This window comes from Tachypleus tridentatus, chromosome 6 (genome assembly GCF_004210375.1).
Source record: "Tachypleus tridentatus isolate NWPU-2018 chromosome 6, ASM421037v1, whole genome shotgun sequence".
Classification (NCBI taxonomy): Eukaryota; Metazoa; Arthropoda; class Merostomata; order Xiphosura; family Limulidae; genus Tachypleus; species Tachypleus tridentatus.
Window position 1 is genome coordinate 122230602 of NC_134830.1, and position 15390 is coordinate 122245991.

Here is a 15390-nt window from a genome sequence, read left to right on the forward strand (position 1 = left end):
ACAAAAACTGTTCGTCCGAAACTTAATGAAATGGATTTCCATGGCCGAGCAGCCTCACACAAGCCTAAGGTCACCATGCGCAAAGCCAAGCGTCGGATGGAGTGGTGTAAAGCACACCGCCATTGGACTCTAGTGTAGTAGAAACGCATTTTCTGGAGTGATGAATCACGCTTCGCTATCTGACAGTCTGACGAACGAATCTGGGTTTTGCGGATGCCAGGAGAACGCTACCTGCCTGAATGCATAATGCCAACTGTAGGGTTTAGTGGAGGAGGAATAATGGTCTGGGGCTGTTTCTCATGGTTTAGGCTAGGCTCTTTAGTTCCATTTAAGGAAAATCGTACTGCTGAGGTTCATAAAGACATGATTGATTCATGTGGAAGAAATTGACTGGCCTGCACAGAGCCCTGACCTTAACCTCATCGAACACCTTTGGAATGAATTTGAACGCCGAGTGTAAACCACGCCTTCTCGCCCGACATCAGTGCCCGACCTCACTAATGCTCTTGTGGTTGAACAGGAATTCCAGCAGCCGTGTACCAAAGTCTAGTGAAAAGACTTCCTAGAAGAGTGGAGACTGTTACAGCAGCAAATGGTGGACCAACTCCATATTAATGCACATGATTTTGGAATGAGATGTTCAACAAGCACATATGGGTATGACGGTCGGGTGTCCACATATTTTTGATCATGTAGTGTATATGATTTCCCAAAGCACTTCTATGATCATAGTTTACTTCCAACGGTAATGATATTATAGTAACTAAGTGACTCTAAATATAATACTACCTTTTACCTACGTTTCTCTAGTTTTATAATAATTTTGTTTACAATATCTTCATCGATCACAGATTCGGTCAATGTTGTTACGATGGCACAAAAACGGTTGAGTAAGGGTTTCTAGAAGTTTGGTATAAAACTACACATAGAAACATAGGCGGAAGGCAACTAATCAACAGCACCTAACGCCACCCTTATAGTGCACTCATAACTCAAAGATGTGGAACTCGTTTATGCGGCAATGGTACACGAACCATGAATCTTCTAATCCACAGACTAACCACAAGGCTACTCGGTAAATACAAACCCTCCTTAGGAAAGCTTATTTCCTTAAGTAATAAATAATCGTTGTGATGTAGAAGTAGATTGAAATTCACCAGAATATTTTCTATGACTTGTCATGTCAGACGTGTGTGCGTAATCGTGACGTGACAGCGTGATGCATGATATCATGGGCGACAGAGAACCAAACAGCTAGTAAGTAGACATATATCCCGACTAAATTATCTAGTAGTCTGTTTACACACGACACTCATACATTAAAAATTTCAAGTAGATTTTGTTCATAGATGACTTTTGTGGACGCATGCGCTCGTGTTAATGGGTGATTAGGCAATCGTTCAACTGAAAACAGCGACAGTGTTATGCTGTTTGTCAGCACTGTTAGAAGACCAGCATCAGTAAACAAAGATATATTAAAGTAAGTTATTTCTAATAGACAAACGTAAAAACTGTTCTAAGTAGACTAAACCAACTAAGCACATTAAAATAAATTTATTTCCAGCTGATTAAACAAAGGTCTCTTCAATGAGATCCAGCGAATAATTCAAGCGATTAATTTGTTAAGACATAAAACTATTTCTTCCGACTTGTAATGGCCTGGCATGGCCTAGCGCGTAAGGCGTGCGACTCGTAATCCGAGGGTCGCGGGTTCGCGCCCGCGTCGCGCTAAACATGCTCGCCCTCCCAGCCGTGGGGGCGTTATAATGTGACGGTCAATCCCACTATTCGTTGGTAAAAGAGTAGCCCAAGAGTTGGCGGTGTGTGATGATGACTAGCTGCCTTCCCTCTACTCTTACACTCCAAAATTAGGGACAGCTAGCACAGATAGTACTCGAGTAGCTTTGTGCGAAATTCCAACAAACAACCAAACAAACCGACTTGTAAACAACATACCTGTAAATACGACTTAGCATTATTTTATTTCTACAACAGTTCTTTGACGGCTTTAGTGTCTTAACTGTCACATGTTTCTTTAGTCACGTTATGGGATGCACCTCTATTTACAATGAACATTTGATCCAAGTTAAAACAACATCAGTACATTACCCTGTTCTAGCTATAACAATTTCACAATAACTTTTACAAACTGTAAGTTAACCCACACAATTCAACATCCACAGTACCGTTAGATATACCCTCGAAGATGATCTCACTAGTAAACTTTATTAATTTGATATTACATCTTTATCACTAATGTCACCAGTAAACTTTATTAATTTGTTAGTTGTGTTTTTATCAATATCACTAATGTCACCAGTAAACTTCATTAATTTGTTAGTTGTGTCTTTATCAACATCACTAATGTCACCAGTAAACTTCATTAATTTGTTAGTTGTTGATATAGGTGTTCAAGTGGAATGTTAGTATGGTTTGATATAGATGTTCATGTGGAATGTTAGTATGGTTTCATATAGGTGTTCATATGGAATGTTAGTAACAAATGTTTATAGTTGTGAAATGTTTGTAGAAGGTGGTGTTGTGTAATGTTTATATAATCTGTTGGAGGTGTTGCTGTGTGATGTTTATATAATCTGTTGTAGGTGTTGTTGTGTAATGTTTATATAATCTGTTGGAGGTGTTGTTGTGTAATGTTTATATAATCTGTTGGAGATGTTGTTGTGTAATGTTTATATAATCTGTTGGAGGTGTTGCTGTGTGATGTTTATATAATCTGTTGGAGGTGTTGCTGTGTGATGTTTATATAATCTGTTGGAGGTGTTGTTGTGTAATGTTTATATAATCTGTTGGAGGTGTTGCTGTGTGATGTTTATATAATCTGTTGGAGGTGTTGTTGTGTAATGTTTATATAATCTGTTGGAGGTGTTGCTGTGTGATGTTTATATAATCTGTTGGAGGTGTTGCTGTGTGATGTTTATATAATCTGTTGGAGATGTTGTTGTGTAATGTTTATATAATCTGTTGGAGGTGTTGCTGTGTGATGTTTATATAATCTGTTGGAGGTGTTGCTGTGTGATGTTTATATAATCTGTTGGAGGTGTTGTTGTGTAATGTTTATATAATCTGTTGGAGGTGTTGCTGTGTGATGTTTATATAATCTGTTGGAGGTGTTGTTGTGTAATGTTTATATAATCTGTTGGAGGTGTTGCTGTGTGATGTTTATATAATCTGTTGGAGGTGTTGCTGTGTGATGTTTATATAATCTGTTGGAGGTGTTGCTGTGTGATGTTTATATAATCTGTTGGAGGTGTTGCTGTGTGATGTTTATAGAATCTGTTGGAGATGTTGTGGTGTAATGTTTATATATCTGTTGGAGATGTTGTGGTGTAATGTTTATATATCTGTTGGAGATGTTGTGGTGTAATGCTTATATAATCTGTTGGAGGTGTTGTGTAATGCTTATATAATCTGTTGGAGGTGTTGTGTAATGCTTATATAATCTGTTGGAGATGTTATGTAATGTTTATATAATCTGTTGGAGGTGTTGTTATGTAATGTTTATATAATCTGTTGGAGATGTTATGTAATGTTTATATAATCTGTTGGAGGTGTTGTTATGTAATGTTTGTATAATCTGTTGGGGGTGTTGTTGTGTAATGCTTATATAATATGTTGGAGGTGTTGTTGTGTAATGTTTGTATAATCTGTTGGAGATATTGTTGTGTAATGTTTATATAATCTGTTGGAGATGTTGTTATGTAATGTTTATATAATCTGTTGGAGGTGTTGTTGTGTAATATTTCTAGACTTTGATCTTACATACTTCGATACGTATTGATTATAACAGTTTAACGTCTGTCACCTATAAATACTATATTATCGAGGTCATAACTTCTAAATTGGATTCCGTCAGCATTCAAATAAATCTGTTGTAAAAGTTAGTGAAAATAATAATAGTTTTTATGATTCTTCACCTGAAAACAAAAATTTGAAAAATAACCAATAAAACTCATAAAAGTGTCCGCCATTGTCTTTCTGTAAACGTTGTTCTTACCCATTACGTGAGTTACTGAAACATTAAATGGAAATAAAATGAAATAACAATCATTTCGGTGGCTACAGGATCGATATTAAGTTACCTTGAAGCGCCACTCTATCCAAACAATCTTGCCAGAGAACAAACTGGTCTATTGTACGTAAGTAATGTATTTTTTAAATTACCTCTGAACTTCATTTTATATGCCACGATGACGTAACATTTCTATTGATTCGGAAACAAAACCTTATGTACTCTAGCTGAAATAACTTACTGTGGTTCCTCTGTCCACTTTTCTGTTTGTGTATTATTTTAACTGAATGCAGCTTCATCCACATTAAGTGAAATACGGAACAGATTTAAAGATTAACGTTATTAAAACTGGGATTCAGAACGTAGTCTGTCAACAACTGACCTTACAGAAAAGCCATTAAAACTGGGATTCGGAACGTTGTCTGTCAACAACTAACCTTACAGAAAAGCCATTAAAACTGGGATTCAGAACGTAGTCTGTCAACAACTGACCTTACAGAAAAGCCATTAAAACTGGGATTCAGAACGTTGTCTGTTAACAACTGACCTTACAGAAAAGCCATTTAATCTGGGATTCAAAACGTAGTCTGTTAACAACTGACCTTACAGAAAAGCCATTTAATCTGGGATTCACGACTGACTTTGTCAATCATCTGACCCAGAAGTCAGCAGAGCGTTGTATTAAGAACATATTTTGAAAAAAAAAAAAAAGGAAATGAAACAGAAATTCTAAATTTATTGTTATTTAGCACAAAGATATATAAAAGGCTATCGGTGCTCGTCTAGCACGGGTATCTAAACCCAGTTTCTAGGGTTATAAGTCCGCAGTCATATCTCTGTACCACTGATGGGGAAAAGGAGAGCAACAGAAATTATAAACTAATAATCCCTAAACTTTATTTTCATGAAGAGGCAAACCCCTGATCTTCCATCTCACTCGTGAGGTTATCCATCTGCGGTGTAACGTGATCCTGCGAGTTTTGAAATATAATATTGTTTCAACTCCTGAAAGAGAGGTTAATTAAAGGTTTAGCAAATCGTATTTAAATCTTAAATTTTAAAGGTAATAATGTATTACTGTAGCATTATTTTTCTTGTAATTTTAGCAGAAACCTACAAAGTTGGGTATGTGCGCTTTGGCTATCGTGGGAAATCGAATCCTGGAGTTTAGCATTGCAAGTCCATAAAACTTACTGCTGAACCCTTCGATGGACTTACTAAAACACATCACACTGGCCAACAACGATAGAGAAGTCTACAAAGTGACTAATTAAACAGTTTCATGTTCCGAGGTAGGCTTAGCTATGCTGTACAGTAGCTTATGTCTGTCTTGTCACAATTGATGTCGTTCAATATCATACAAATTAAAGTCAAACAAACAGCAGTCAACCAGTTTGTCAGTTGAAGGTAAAGGGCAGGGAAGTCTATTTTCATTCTGACCTGAAGCTTAAAATTATGGATGGCTACACTTGTACATTAGTTGTCATTACACCTACTTGCTGAGAAAACATATAACCTTCTGGACAGTCTTTTACTTTTAAAATTCCATAGTTGTTTTTTTCTGCAGGAACATGTGGTTAATTTACAATTAGTGAGATAGTTCACAGAGATACAATCAGGAAAATAGGTTTATTTACTAAGGCGACTTTCGTGTCACAACTAAAATCAGAAACATTACTTTCAAAAAGTTACATATAAACTGAGAGAGTAAATAGCATGGTTCTTTACTGTACCACATTATCCGCTGAACATTCTCACACACACCCCGCTTAGTAATGATAAATTATATAGTTAATGCAGTGTATAAGCACATGTGTGAATATGTACTCTCAATAGGTTTAAAATGCACTTATACGATAATTGCTTTTAGAGAATTAATAATGATAATTAGATAATTCCAAGTACCATCCCACTGTAGTCTAATAACAAGTATAATAATAGTTACCAGAAATAACAAAGGATCTAGGACAGTGTTTCTTAGCTGGATTTGCCAGATGACTTCAACGTCCAGTCTTTGGTCGTCGTAATCACTCATTATCTATACAAGGATGGAAATATTCTTGACGTTTCTTGGTGTAATTCGTCATATTTCATAGCACATGTAATATGTGCACCTCTAAGACACGTCAAAGGCTGAAAAAAACGTACCGGCTTAGCTCGTGATTTCCCTAGAGAAATGATCGCGGCACATCTTTTGAGAAACACTGACCTAGGAAGTTTAAATTTCACATCACCACGCTTTGTACCCATGAATACATAATGCTATTGCAACAATGGTTATAATACATGTGAAAATTCAATTTCATTGTTATCTTAGTTATCACAGCTACAGTTCATGTTGACAGTAAATTCAAAGTTATCCTTGATAAGATGTTTATAGATTTGAGGGATTTTAGTTTTGTCAAAGAAGGAAGTTATCCTTGATGAGGTGTTCATAGATTTGATGGATTATTTTTTATAATTTTTATTGTTGTTTTGATTCCTGTGTGCATCTTTGTTGTGAGGACTACTACAATAAATATATGTTTTGCTTCTGGTCAGTGTCTTTCTTGTGAGGAATGAACTTCTACAATAAATAAATGGCTTGCTTCTGGTCAACGTTCCTGTTATCGTTGTCAGTATAACCCTTCATCTTGTGGAATAGTCGTGTGGTGTATGAGAGATCTCAGGTTCATATCCCACGTGAAAAAGCATTACCAATAAACGTTCCACGTTGACTGCCATCTCATAACACTCTTGGTTTAAGTAGCATACACAACTCAAAAACCATTGTACTAATTCAAAGAAACGCAATTTCAATAACTCATAACATTAAAAATCAGTGCATCATTCTGATTTATTAAATCATTTTGATTTTCCAATAATAGTTAAACCCAAATACACTGATTTCTTGCCCTCAGATATCAAATGCAAACCAAATATGTTATCTCTTATTATTATAGAAAGTCAAATAAATAAAAAAATATATCATGCAATGTGTAAACGAAATATTTCACACACACACAGTATTACTTATATTGATACAAGTTGTACATCAGTTTAGTGTTCAAATTACAGTTAAGTTTCACACACACACAGTATTACTTATATTGATACAAGTTGTACATCAGTTTAGTGTTCAAATTACAGTTAAGTTTTACACACACACAGTATTACTTATATTGATACAAGTTGTACATCAGTTTAGTGTTCAAATTACAGTTAAGTTTCACACACACACAGTATTACTTATATTGATACAAGTTGTACATCAGTTTAGTGTTCAAATTACAGTTAAGTTTCACACACACACAGTATTACTTATATTGATACAAGTTGTACATCAGTTTAGTGTTCAAATTACAGTTAAGTTTCACACACACACAGTATTACTTATATTGATACAAGTTGTACATCAGTTTAGTGTTCAAATTACAGTTAAGTACATTCACAAGTGTTTAGTGTCCAAACAACAATTAAATACATTTACTTGCGTTTAGTGTCCAAACAACAATTAAATACATTTACTTGCGTTTAATGTCCACATTACAATTAAGTATATTTACCAGTGTTTAATGTTCAAATTACAATTAAGTACATTTACTAGTGTTTAATATGCAAATTACAATTAAGTACATTTACTAGTGTTTAGTATCCAAATTACAATTAAATACATTTACTAGTGTTTAGCGTCCAAATTACAGTTAAATAGATTTACTAGTGTTTAGTGTCCAAATAACAATTAACTAAATTTACCAGTGTTTAATGTCTAACACCTTTCTTTTTTGTACTCTGAACCTCATCAGTCCATCAGTAACAATGCAACTAGTTTTTTAACGTTATCAGAAAGATTTGTGTTCAATAAATGTAAGGGCTATCATTTTTATACATCATATTTTCATGGTTTTCAACTCGGGTTAAGGCGGGTATCTTTCCACTGAGGTTTTAAATGAAGGCGTTATGGCTATCATGTGCATTTTTGGCACTTATGTATTATTGTTTCCCAAATGATTTAGAAGTTGTGTACAACTGATAGTTTGGTGATAAGTTTGAAAACATAGGTTCGAACCTCAGTTATTTATCAATTTTTATTTTGAGTATCTATAGAAAATGATACATTGTAATGAATTACGATGTCAAATATTGGTTAGATAATCTGGAAATTAATTAACTTTAAACTTAACTGTGAATAATGAAAAGTTGAAAAAAAACTTAGTTTACAACTAGTAGTAGACACCCACAACGTTTACTAACAGAGAGTGAAAAGTTAGATCGTAATGTAAGGTCATTAAGGCCCACATTAATGCCACAGTATTGTAGATAGTGTAAGTTGTACATTAAAAAGTTATATTAACGTGTACTTTGGGTTTTGGTAAAGTGTTCGTGTTAATACACTTCACAGTGTTATTTCAGCCATATTTAATGAACCAAATATTTATAGACATTAAAGAGTCTATTCTGTAGTTTTTCTTTGTTTTTACTGATAAGTACAAAGCTAAACAATGGGCTATATGTACTGTGCCCACCACAGATATCAAAGCCTAATTTTTAGTGTTTTAAACCGTCTGACCCTCCACTAAAGCACTGTAGAAATATTCTTTAGAGCTCTGAGCAGCATTATATAACACATCATTGAACTTCTCGAGAGCACTTGATTTCAGTTTTAACTTGAAGTTCTCCTTATATATGATCAAATATCACAGTCAGATGAATCCACCAGATCACCCAGGCTGGTGATAAGAGTCAAATTTTTATTTACATCCTATGTTATCTTATATGATTCAAATCACAAGCCGCAGCTGATATTACAGCAATTTTATGTGAAAATGATCGATTGTTTTTTTTAGAAAATGTATTACTCATCGTATTATTAACGGTTTTATCAAAATAGGCTGAGAGGCGTAGACATCAGTTATGTCTGTTTTGATTACTTGAACTGCCCCCTCCAGTGGCTCAGCGATAACTTTGAAGGCTTATGACGATAAAAACCGGGTTTCGATACCTGTGATGAACACAGCACAGACACCCAAGTTTTGTATTTAACAACGTTCAAACAAATTACTTGAATTTAATTTCTTACGCCTAACTTTAACTTCCACAGTAGTACCTGGTTTATTAGTTACTTCTAAAATATAAAAATTAACTTGCTTTGCTGGGATACCATACTTGTATAGTAGAGTATGGAAAATAAACAATGAAAGTACACGTTAAGTTCGAAATACACTTAACTATAAACTAGAGAAAAGCTGTAGAAGTATGATCGTCCCGCTATGTATTTTATTTATCACAGTGGATTTCATGGAATACGTACATGTCTTCGTATCAGACACTCACTGGTCCGTAAATCCGTGTCTTCTAAAAAGAATAGAATAGAGTCTAGGTGTATTTGTAGTCTCTATACAAGTTATCCAATCAAAGTGCAGATCTCGTCACTCCCTACTGTAAGTCAGAACATGGCCGCACATCTCATGCGTTTATCGATTTAGTGGGTTCAGACTCAGTAGGGGATATCACCACAACTACGGTATATGACGTCTCGTCCGTTTTAGATTTTAAAAACTACAATCACAACTGACCTGTGTTCATATCGAAGTGTTTTATCATTTCTTAAGAGAACCAAACTCGTTTGCAGCGACTAAGATGTCAGGTTCTAGAAGATAAAATTATTTACTGCCAAATATCTCAGTTGTTAAGATATGTTTTCAAGATGGGAACTTATTGTACAGAATTACGACTAAATCTTCAGGTGCTAAAGAAAATATTCGAAAAATGATTGGAATACGAAACTCTCTAATGGAAACAGTGTAATATAAAAATTATTTATGAATTTTTAAACTTTTGGTGGTTCAGGTGTGGTTTGTAAAGTAATGACATAAAAAATTACAGTTGAATTTTCTGTTCATCTAAGTCGAGTTGGAACTGTTGAATTGAATTACATACCATGCTTATTTATTTTTACACACCCCTCTAAAGGTGTTTTATCCTTTAATTTACGATCACTGTCATAATGTATCTCTCCTGTAAAGAGGTTTCTTTCTTTGAAGTAATAAATACTGCAGCAAAAGCAGTTAAACTGATACCAATATTCATTAACTGTTTGTTTGTCAAAGATGTACAACGTATTCGCTGTGCTGTGTCAATGGCAGGTATCTAATCCTTAATTTTAACGTTATAAACTTTCAAACTTACCGCTTAGCCACTGGAGGGCGCTGATGAACTCGCAAATTTATTTCATGTCACATATAATTGATATCATATACGTTGAATTGGAAAATAATATCAAAATATAATTCATCATAATTTCTATCACTGATATCATTCGAATACTTGGAACTTTAGAAAATTATTTACAGAGTACCTTCTACATAACGTTAAAAGGTTGACATATTGTTATAACTATTCAAGTAGTCTTAGTTTCCTATTATTAGCTCCATCCGGTAACTGCCACAGTGACTAATACTTCAATTTTTGAAATTGAAGCAACGTGTTGAAAGGATTAGTCACTATTAATGTGTTTATCCCACTTTTTGCATATATTTTCACGGCATTCGTTCAGTAAATGTTCAGTTTGTACTCATCTGCCCTAGCAATTATTCGTAATTGTAGATAAATTACAACTTTTTTGTGTTATAGATATATTTTCTCTTCACCGAGGTGCACTTGAAAAAAAAAAAGGCCTAATACATTTTTTAACTGGTCGCACTTTCTACTGTAGACTGCAGTTTTGCCTGTTCAAGGCTCATCAACACAGCTTAGGTAAGAAAACAAAAACAACAGTTAGGCCTTGTATAATGTTGAAAAACAAAAAGATAAATATTTAATATATACACAAACACTAAACAGTTAATCTGCTGTATAATGATCAATTCGACGAAATGTTATAGGACCATTCATATACCTAAATTATTTAATGTTACAATTTACATACCTCAAACTACCTCAAAGAATTCATAAATTACGTCTGTAAGTTTACTTTCCCGATGGTTCAACTTTAAGGACTTTGATAATAATTTAATTACTCCAAGAACACGTCTCAATTATTTTAAGAGTTCTAGAACGTAATAAATGGATACACAGAGAGGAAAATGAACTCACCTGATTTTCGGACCTCAGTATTTTCAATTGATCGTTTATTAACATATATTTTGCAACTCCTTCTTTACGGAGAGCTCGTTCTTTCTTGAGCTCCGGGCTCCAAAACGTCTTTATACTGTGCATACTCGAGCCAAGCTTCTGGGTCGTGACATCGAGTTCACGTTTTATATTCCCATATTGGTTCTGTAGCTCGTTCAGACGTGACTGCAGTTCCATCACGAAATTATCACGAGAATAATCATTTTGTTTGTCCACATTGTGTATAGGGGAGGCATGAGAAGTGTGGACATCTGAGTATAGTCCACTTTCTCTATAAGGATGAGACTCTGTGAAAAATTCACGATCATCATAACACATATCACGGTGTTCTCTATCTCTGTACATAGACTGCTCAAGAGAATCATCTCGGCCTCTGGTGTACCTATTATTAATATCCCCGCTATCAAGAGATCTTTGCCTAGATTCTCGAGTAGAAACATATTCGCGGTCTGGATCTCGCTCCAACGAGTGGTAGCTACGCACTGGTCGACTTACAGACCGACTTCGATGCCCAGAACCACTTGCTCTAACGTCCATCATAGGACTATTGACACGGTCGCCGTAATCAACACCACCGATGTTAAATGCACTGCTGCTAATGGATCGAGGTACCTGGGGCTGACCTGGCAGGTTCAGGGGACTGTTGTTACTAGACCTACTTACTCCGTAATGATGTGACCTGTATGTGTGTTGAGGAGACGAGATTACTCGTGGGGGTACAGGACTACCTCTTACGGAAGGAGGCTGAGAGATGGAGGATACGTAAATCTTAGAGGGCGATGACCCCTGGCCAAGGGATGCCATCTCTGGTCTCCGAGAGGGTTTTGGTGAACGCTGGGAAGAGCTCCCTGTGTACATTTTTCTTGACTTGATAGAGCAGTTGCTGTTTGTATTGTCTATATGAAAAGAACTTTAAACCTTTCTGAAATCTCTTCATGAGGACCGTTCGTCAGTGGTTCATACTTAAATTAAACTATACTAATGCCTTTGTTATAATTGTTTGAGTTTTGTCAATTCATCAACATTTGCAATCAACCACTCTAGCACCTTTCTTTTTTACCAACAATCTTTCAGTCTTTCTTCGCCGTCTTTACCAGGCTGACAAAATACGGTAGAGAGCACTACACACATCATCTATGTTGGTCGATATCGCTAACACTAAAACGTGGATTAACGGAAAATTGTTATATTTTACGGAAAACCAATGCTATATATCAAATCGACAACTCGTTTAAAAATGTGTTTATAATGTTTATAATTGAATAGAATAATTTTAAACTAACGTTTTAGTGTGTTCACGAATTTTCTTTATCGTCGTGAAAAACAGACGACCAACTCCGTCACTTCACTATAAGAATCGAATCATAGCTTATGTCAGTTCTTTCAGGTTATAATATTTACCATTCACTACAAATAATGCCCTTGAAAGTGTGTAATGTTGTTTAACTTAAAATTAAACATTCTCCAAATTAAAAACCAAACAAATACCCAGAAATTTTTCATCAGTATTGGGAAATTTTTATATTAGAAAAAAAAATATTAATGGTTTTTTTAGAATTTCGCACAAAGCTACTCGAGGGCTATCTGTGCTAGCCGTCCCTAATTTAGCAGTGTAAGACTAGAGGGAAGGCAGTTAGTCATCACCACCCACCGCCAACTGTTGGGCTACTCTTTTACCAACGAATAGTGGGATTGACCGTCACATTATAACGCCCCCACGGCTGGGAGGGCGAGCATGTTTGGCGCGACGCGGGCGCGAACCCACGACCCTCGGATTACGAGTCGCACGACTTACGCGCTAGGCCATGCCAGGCCCAAATATTAATGGAGATGATAGTAGACACTACGTCATCAGTGTTACTATAATTGTATAACATGTGGTTTGAACAATACACATTAACTTAAAGTTTATGTAACCAAGGTGGAAGCTCAGTCAGTTATTTATTGTTAATTTATTTTTTCTTTTTACTTTTGTCTTTATCTGTAAGTCGAAAGAGGCTGTATGAGGTGACTACACCTTAATATCATTCAAACTGATAACAACCTGGATATTTCAGATGTAACCTGTTTTACTTTAAGTTCTTATTTGTTTCACTGTAAATGTAAGTTCTTATAATAGAAGATATAATGTTGATATTCTAAGTTGTAATAGTGTAATGTTGATCTTGTAACTTGTAATAATGTAATGTTGATCTTGTAACTTGTAATAATGTAATGTAAATCGGGTAAGTTGTAATAGTGTAATGTTGATCTTTTAAGTTGTAATAATATAATCTTGATCTTGTAAATTGTAACAGTATAAAGTTGATATTGTAAGATGTAATAGTGTAATGTTGATATTGTAATTTCTAATAGTGTAATGTTGATCTTGTGAGTTGTAAGAGTGTTATGTCGATATTGTAAGTTGTAATAGTGTAATGTTGATCTTATAAGTCGTAATTGTATAATGGTGATTATAAGTTGTAATAATGTAATGTTGATATTGTAAGTTGTAATAATGTAATGTTGATATTGTAAGTTGTAATAATGTAATATTGATCTTATAAGTTGTAATTGTGTGATGTTGATTCTATAAGTTGTAATAATGTAAAGTTGATCTTATGAGTTGTAACTAAAGTTACTGTTAGAACATTTTCATCTTCGCTATAAAATAAACACAGTAAAAGTGAAATGTAACATTATTTACTTGTACTAGAATTTAGCATTGTAAGCCCAAAGATTCAACACCATTCCACTAGGTGTACTGAAGAAATAAGTGATGTTAGTAAATGATATAACAAAACATGTAACTGAAAACCAATCACAAGCTGCAACTACAGAAAATGTTTGAAACTTATCGTTTTGAATAATATCAATTTAAACACAATCCTTTTGTAAATTTACTTATTAAAAGTTCCCCGTTAGTACAGCGGTAAGTTTACGGACTTACAACCCTAAAATCAGGGATTCGATTCCCCTCGGTGGGCTCAGCAGATAACCCGATGTGGCTTTGCTATAAGAAAACGCACTTATTAAAAGAATGGAAACCAAATAGTAAACACACTACACAATTGAGGAAATTATTCTACATTTTAAACAGTCAAAACTGTAGTAATAAATTAGATGATGGACTTTTAGAATTAATAACCTGATTTTATTTGTAATTCAGTGTCTGACGATAAAACATAAAACCTGAAATAAATGTAATTTTTGGATTAAAAATTTATTGCATGTCGTTGTTTGTAATGAAAACTAGAGAGGGCGAGCAATTCGTTCTTCCGGTAGCTTGCATCAGTTCCACGTTACTGTATAAAATTGGGATTTTTGAGATTATGACTTAAATTTGCATAGATTCAATATTTTTTGAAGGTAGTTGCCTCTTTTTCTTGCTTATTTCTAAACCCTTCTATGTTTATTTTTTCCCCTGCAACTGTAATTTGCATTGTTAGATAATTTTTATTTCAATATTGTTGGAGTTGCTTCTACTAGCAATGGTACTTTTATAGTAGTAATACAGTAGGCTTACCTTAGGATTTTACAGTCGGTAAGTACAACTTTAAGCATTCACACTGGACCAGGCTTGATCTGAAGTGTGTTTTGACAGTAATATTGAATTACATTCAGAATATTACTACAAAGACAAGATATCCTACTTTAAACATCAAGTAATATGCTTGAAGTTAAAATAATTTATCTACATCGCTGAAGTCATTGAAGAACAAACTTACTGTGAGTTCTATTTAGCTTATCTTTCTAAGTTTTAGGTCACCAAAGAGTAATATTAGTAACCAGTTGTCCCTTGTTTGTAACGTATGGACATCAAAAATAAATTACTATGATGTTGATAGCAAAGATATATAACCCACCCAATAAATAATTTTTATTATATTAAAATTTTGAAATTTGAACAAATTGCTGTTTAAAATAGTCTAGCCTGTTTATGCACATCAGTAAGGTATAGTGCTGCTGTAAGAAATGCTTTTTTAGACAGTGATTACAGATAAATTAAGTTTTTATTTAAGGATTTATTTCACCATTTAGAACAACAATAAGTTAAATGCTCCTTTCCCCAAAAAAGTCTTCAGATGAAGCATGTGAATTAATTAAGTAAATTTGAGTAATTTAAAATTTAGTAATTAAGCAAAATATTTTCCTTGTGTACGTCTTGTAATATAAATATAACTTGCAATGTTAACTGTTTGTTAAATTTCACAGGGAGCTGCTGCCAGTAGCACAGTGGTATGTCTGCAGCTTATAGTGCTAGAAAC

The 15390-nt window shown here is 34.4% G+C and overlaps 2 protein-coding genes across 8 annotated transcripts in view; one reads left to right on the forward strand and one right to left on the reverse strand.

The window, feature by feature from the left end:
- The window catches only part of LOC143253486 (uncharacterized), a 39888-nt gene extending 27635 nt beyond the window's left edge, over window positions 1-12253 (reverse strand). For all 5 annotated transcript variants that reach the window (XR_013029670.1, XR_013029667.1, XR_013029669.1 and 2 more), the window contains exon 1: window positions 11105-12253. Coding sequence is in view for 1 of the 5 variants with exons in the window: in XM_076507464.1 (XP_076363579.1) it covers window positions 11105-12001 (897 nt within the window). In the remaining 4 variants the exon portion in view is untranslated. The remainder of the gene's footprint in view (window positions 1-11104) is intronic.
- Window positions 12254-14368: 2115 nt separating this feature from the next.
- IleRS (Isoleucyl-tRNA synthetase) overlaps window positions 14369-15390 on the forward strand; it is a 39252-nt gene continuing 38230 nt past the window's right edge. For 2 of the 3 annotated variants that reach the window (XM_076507469.1, XM_076507468.1), the window contains exon 1: window positions 14369-14491. The gene's annotated coding sequence lies outside the window, so the exon portion shown is untranslated. Of the gene's footprint in view, window positions 14492-14827; window positions 14852-15390 lie in introns of those variants that run through there. The other variant, XM_076507470.1, reaches the window with a different exon arrangement.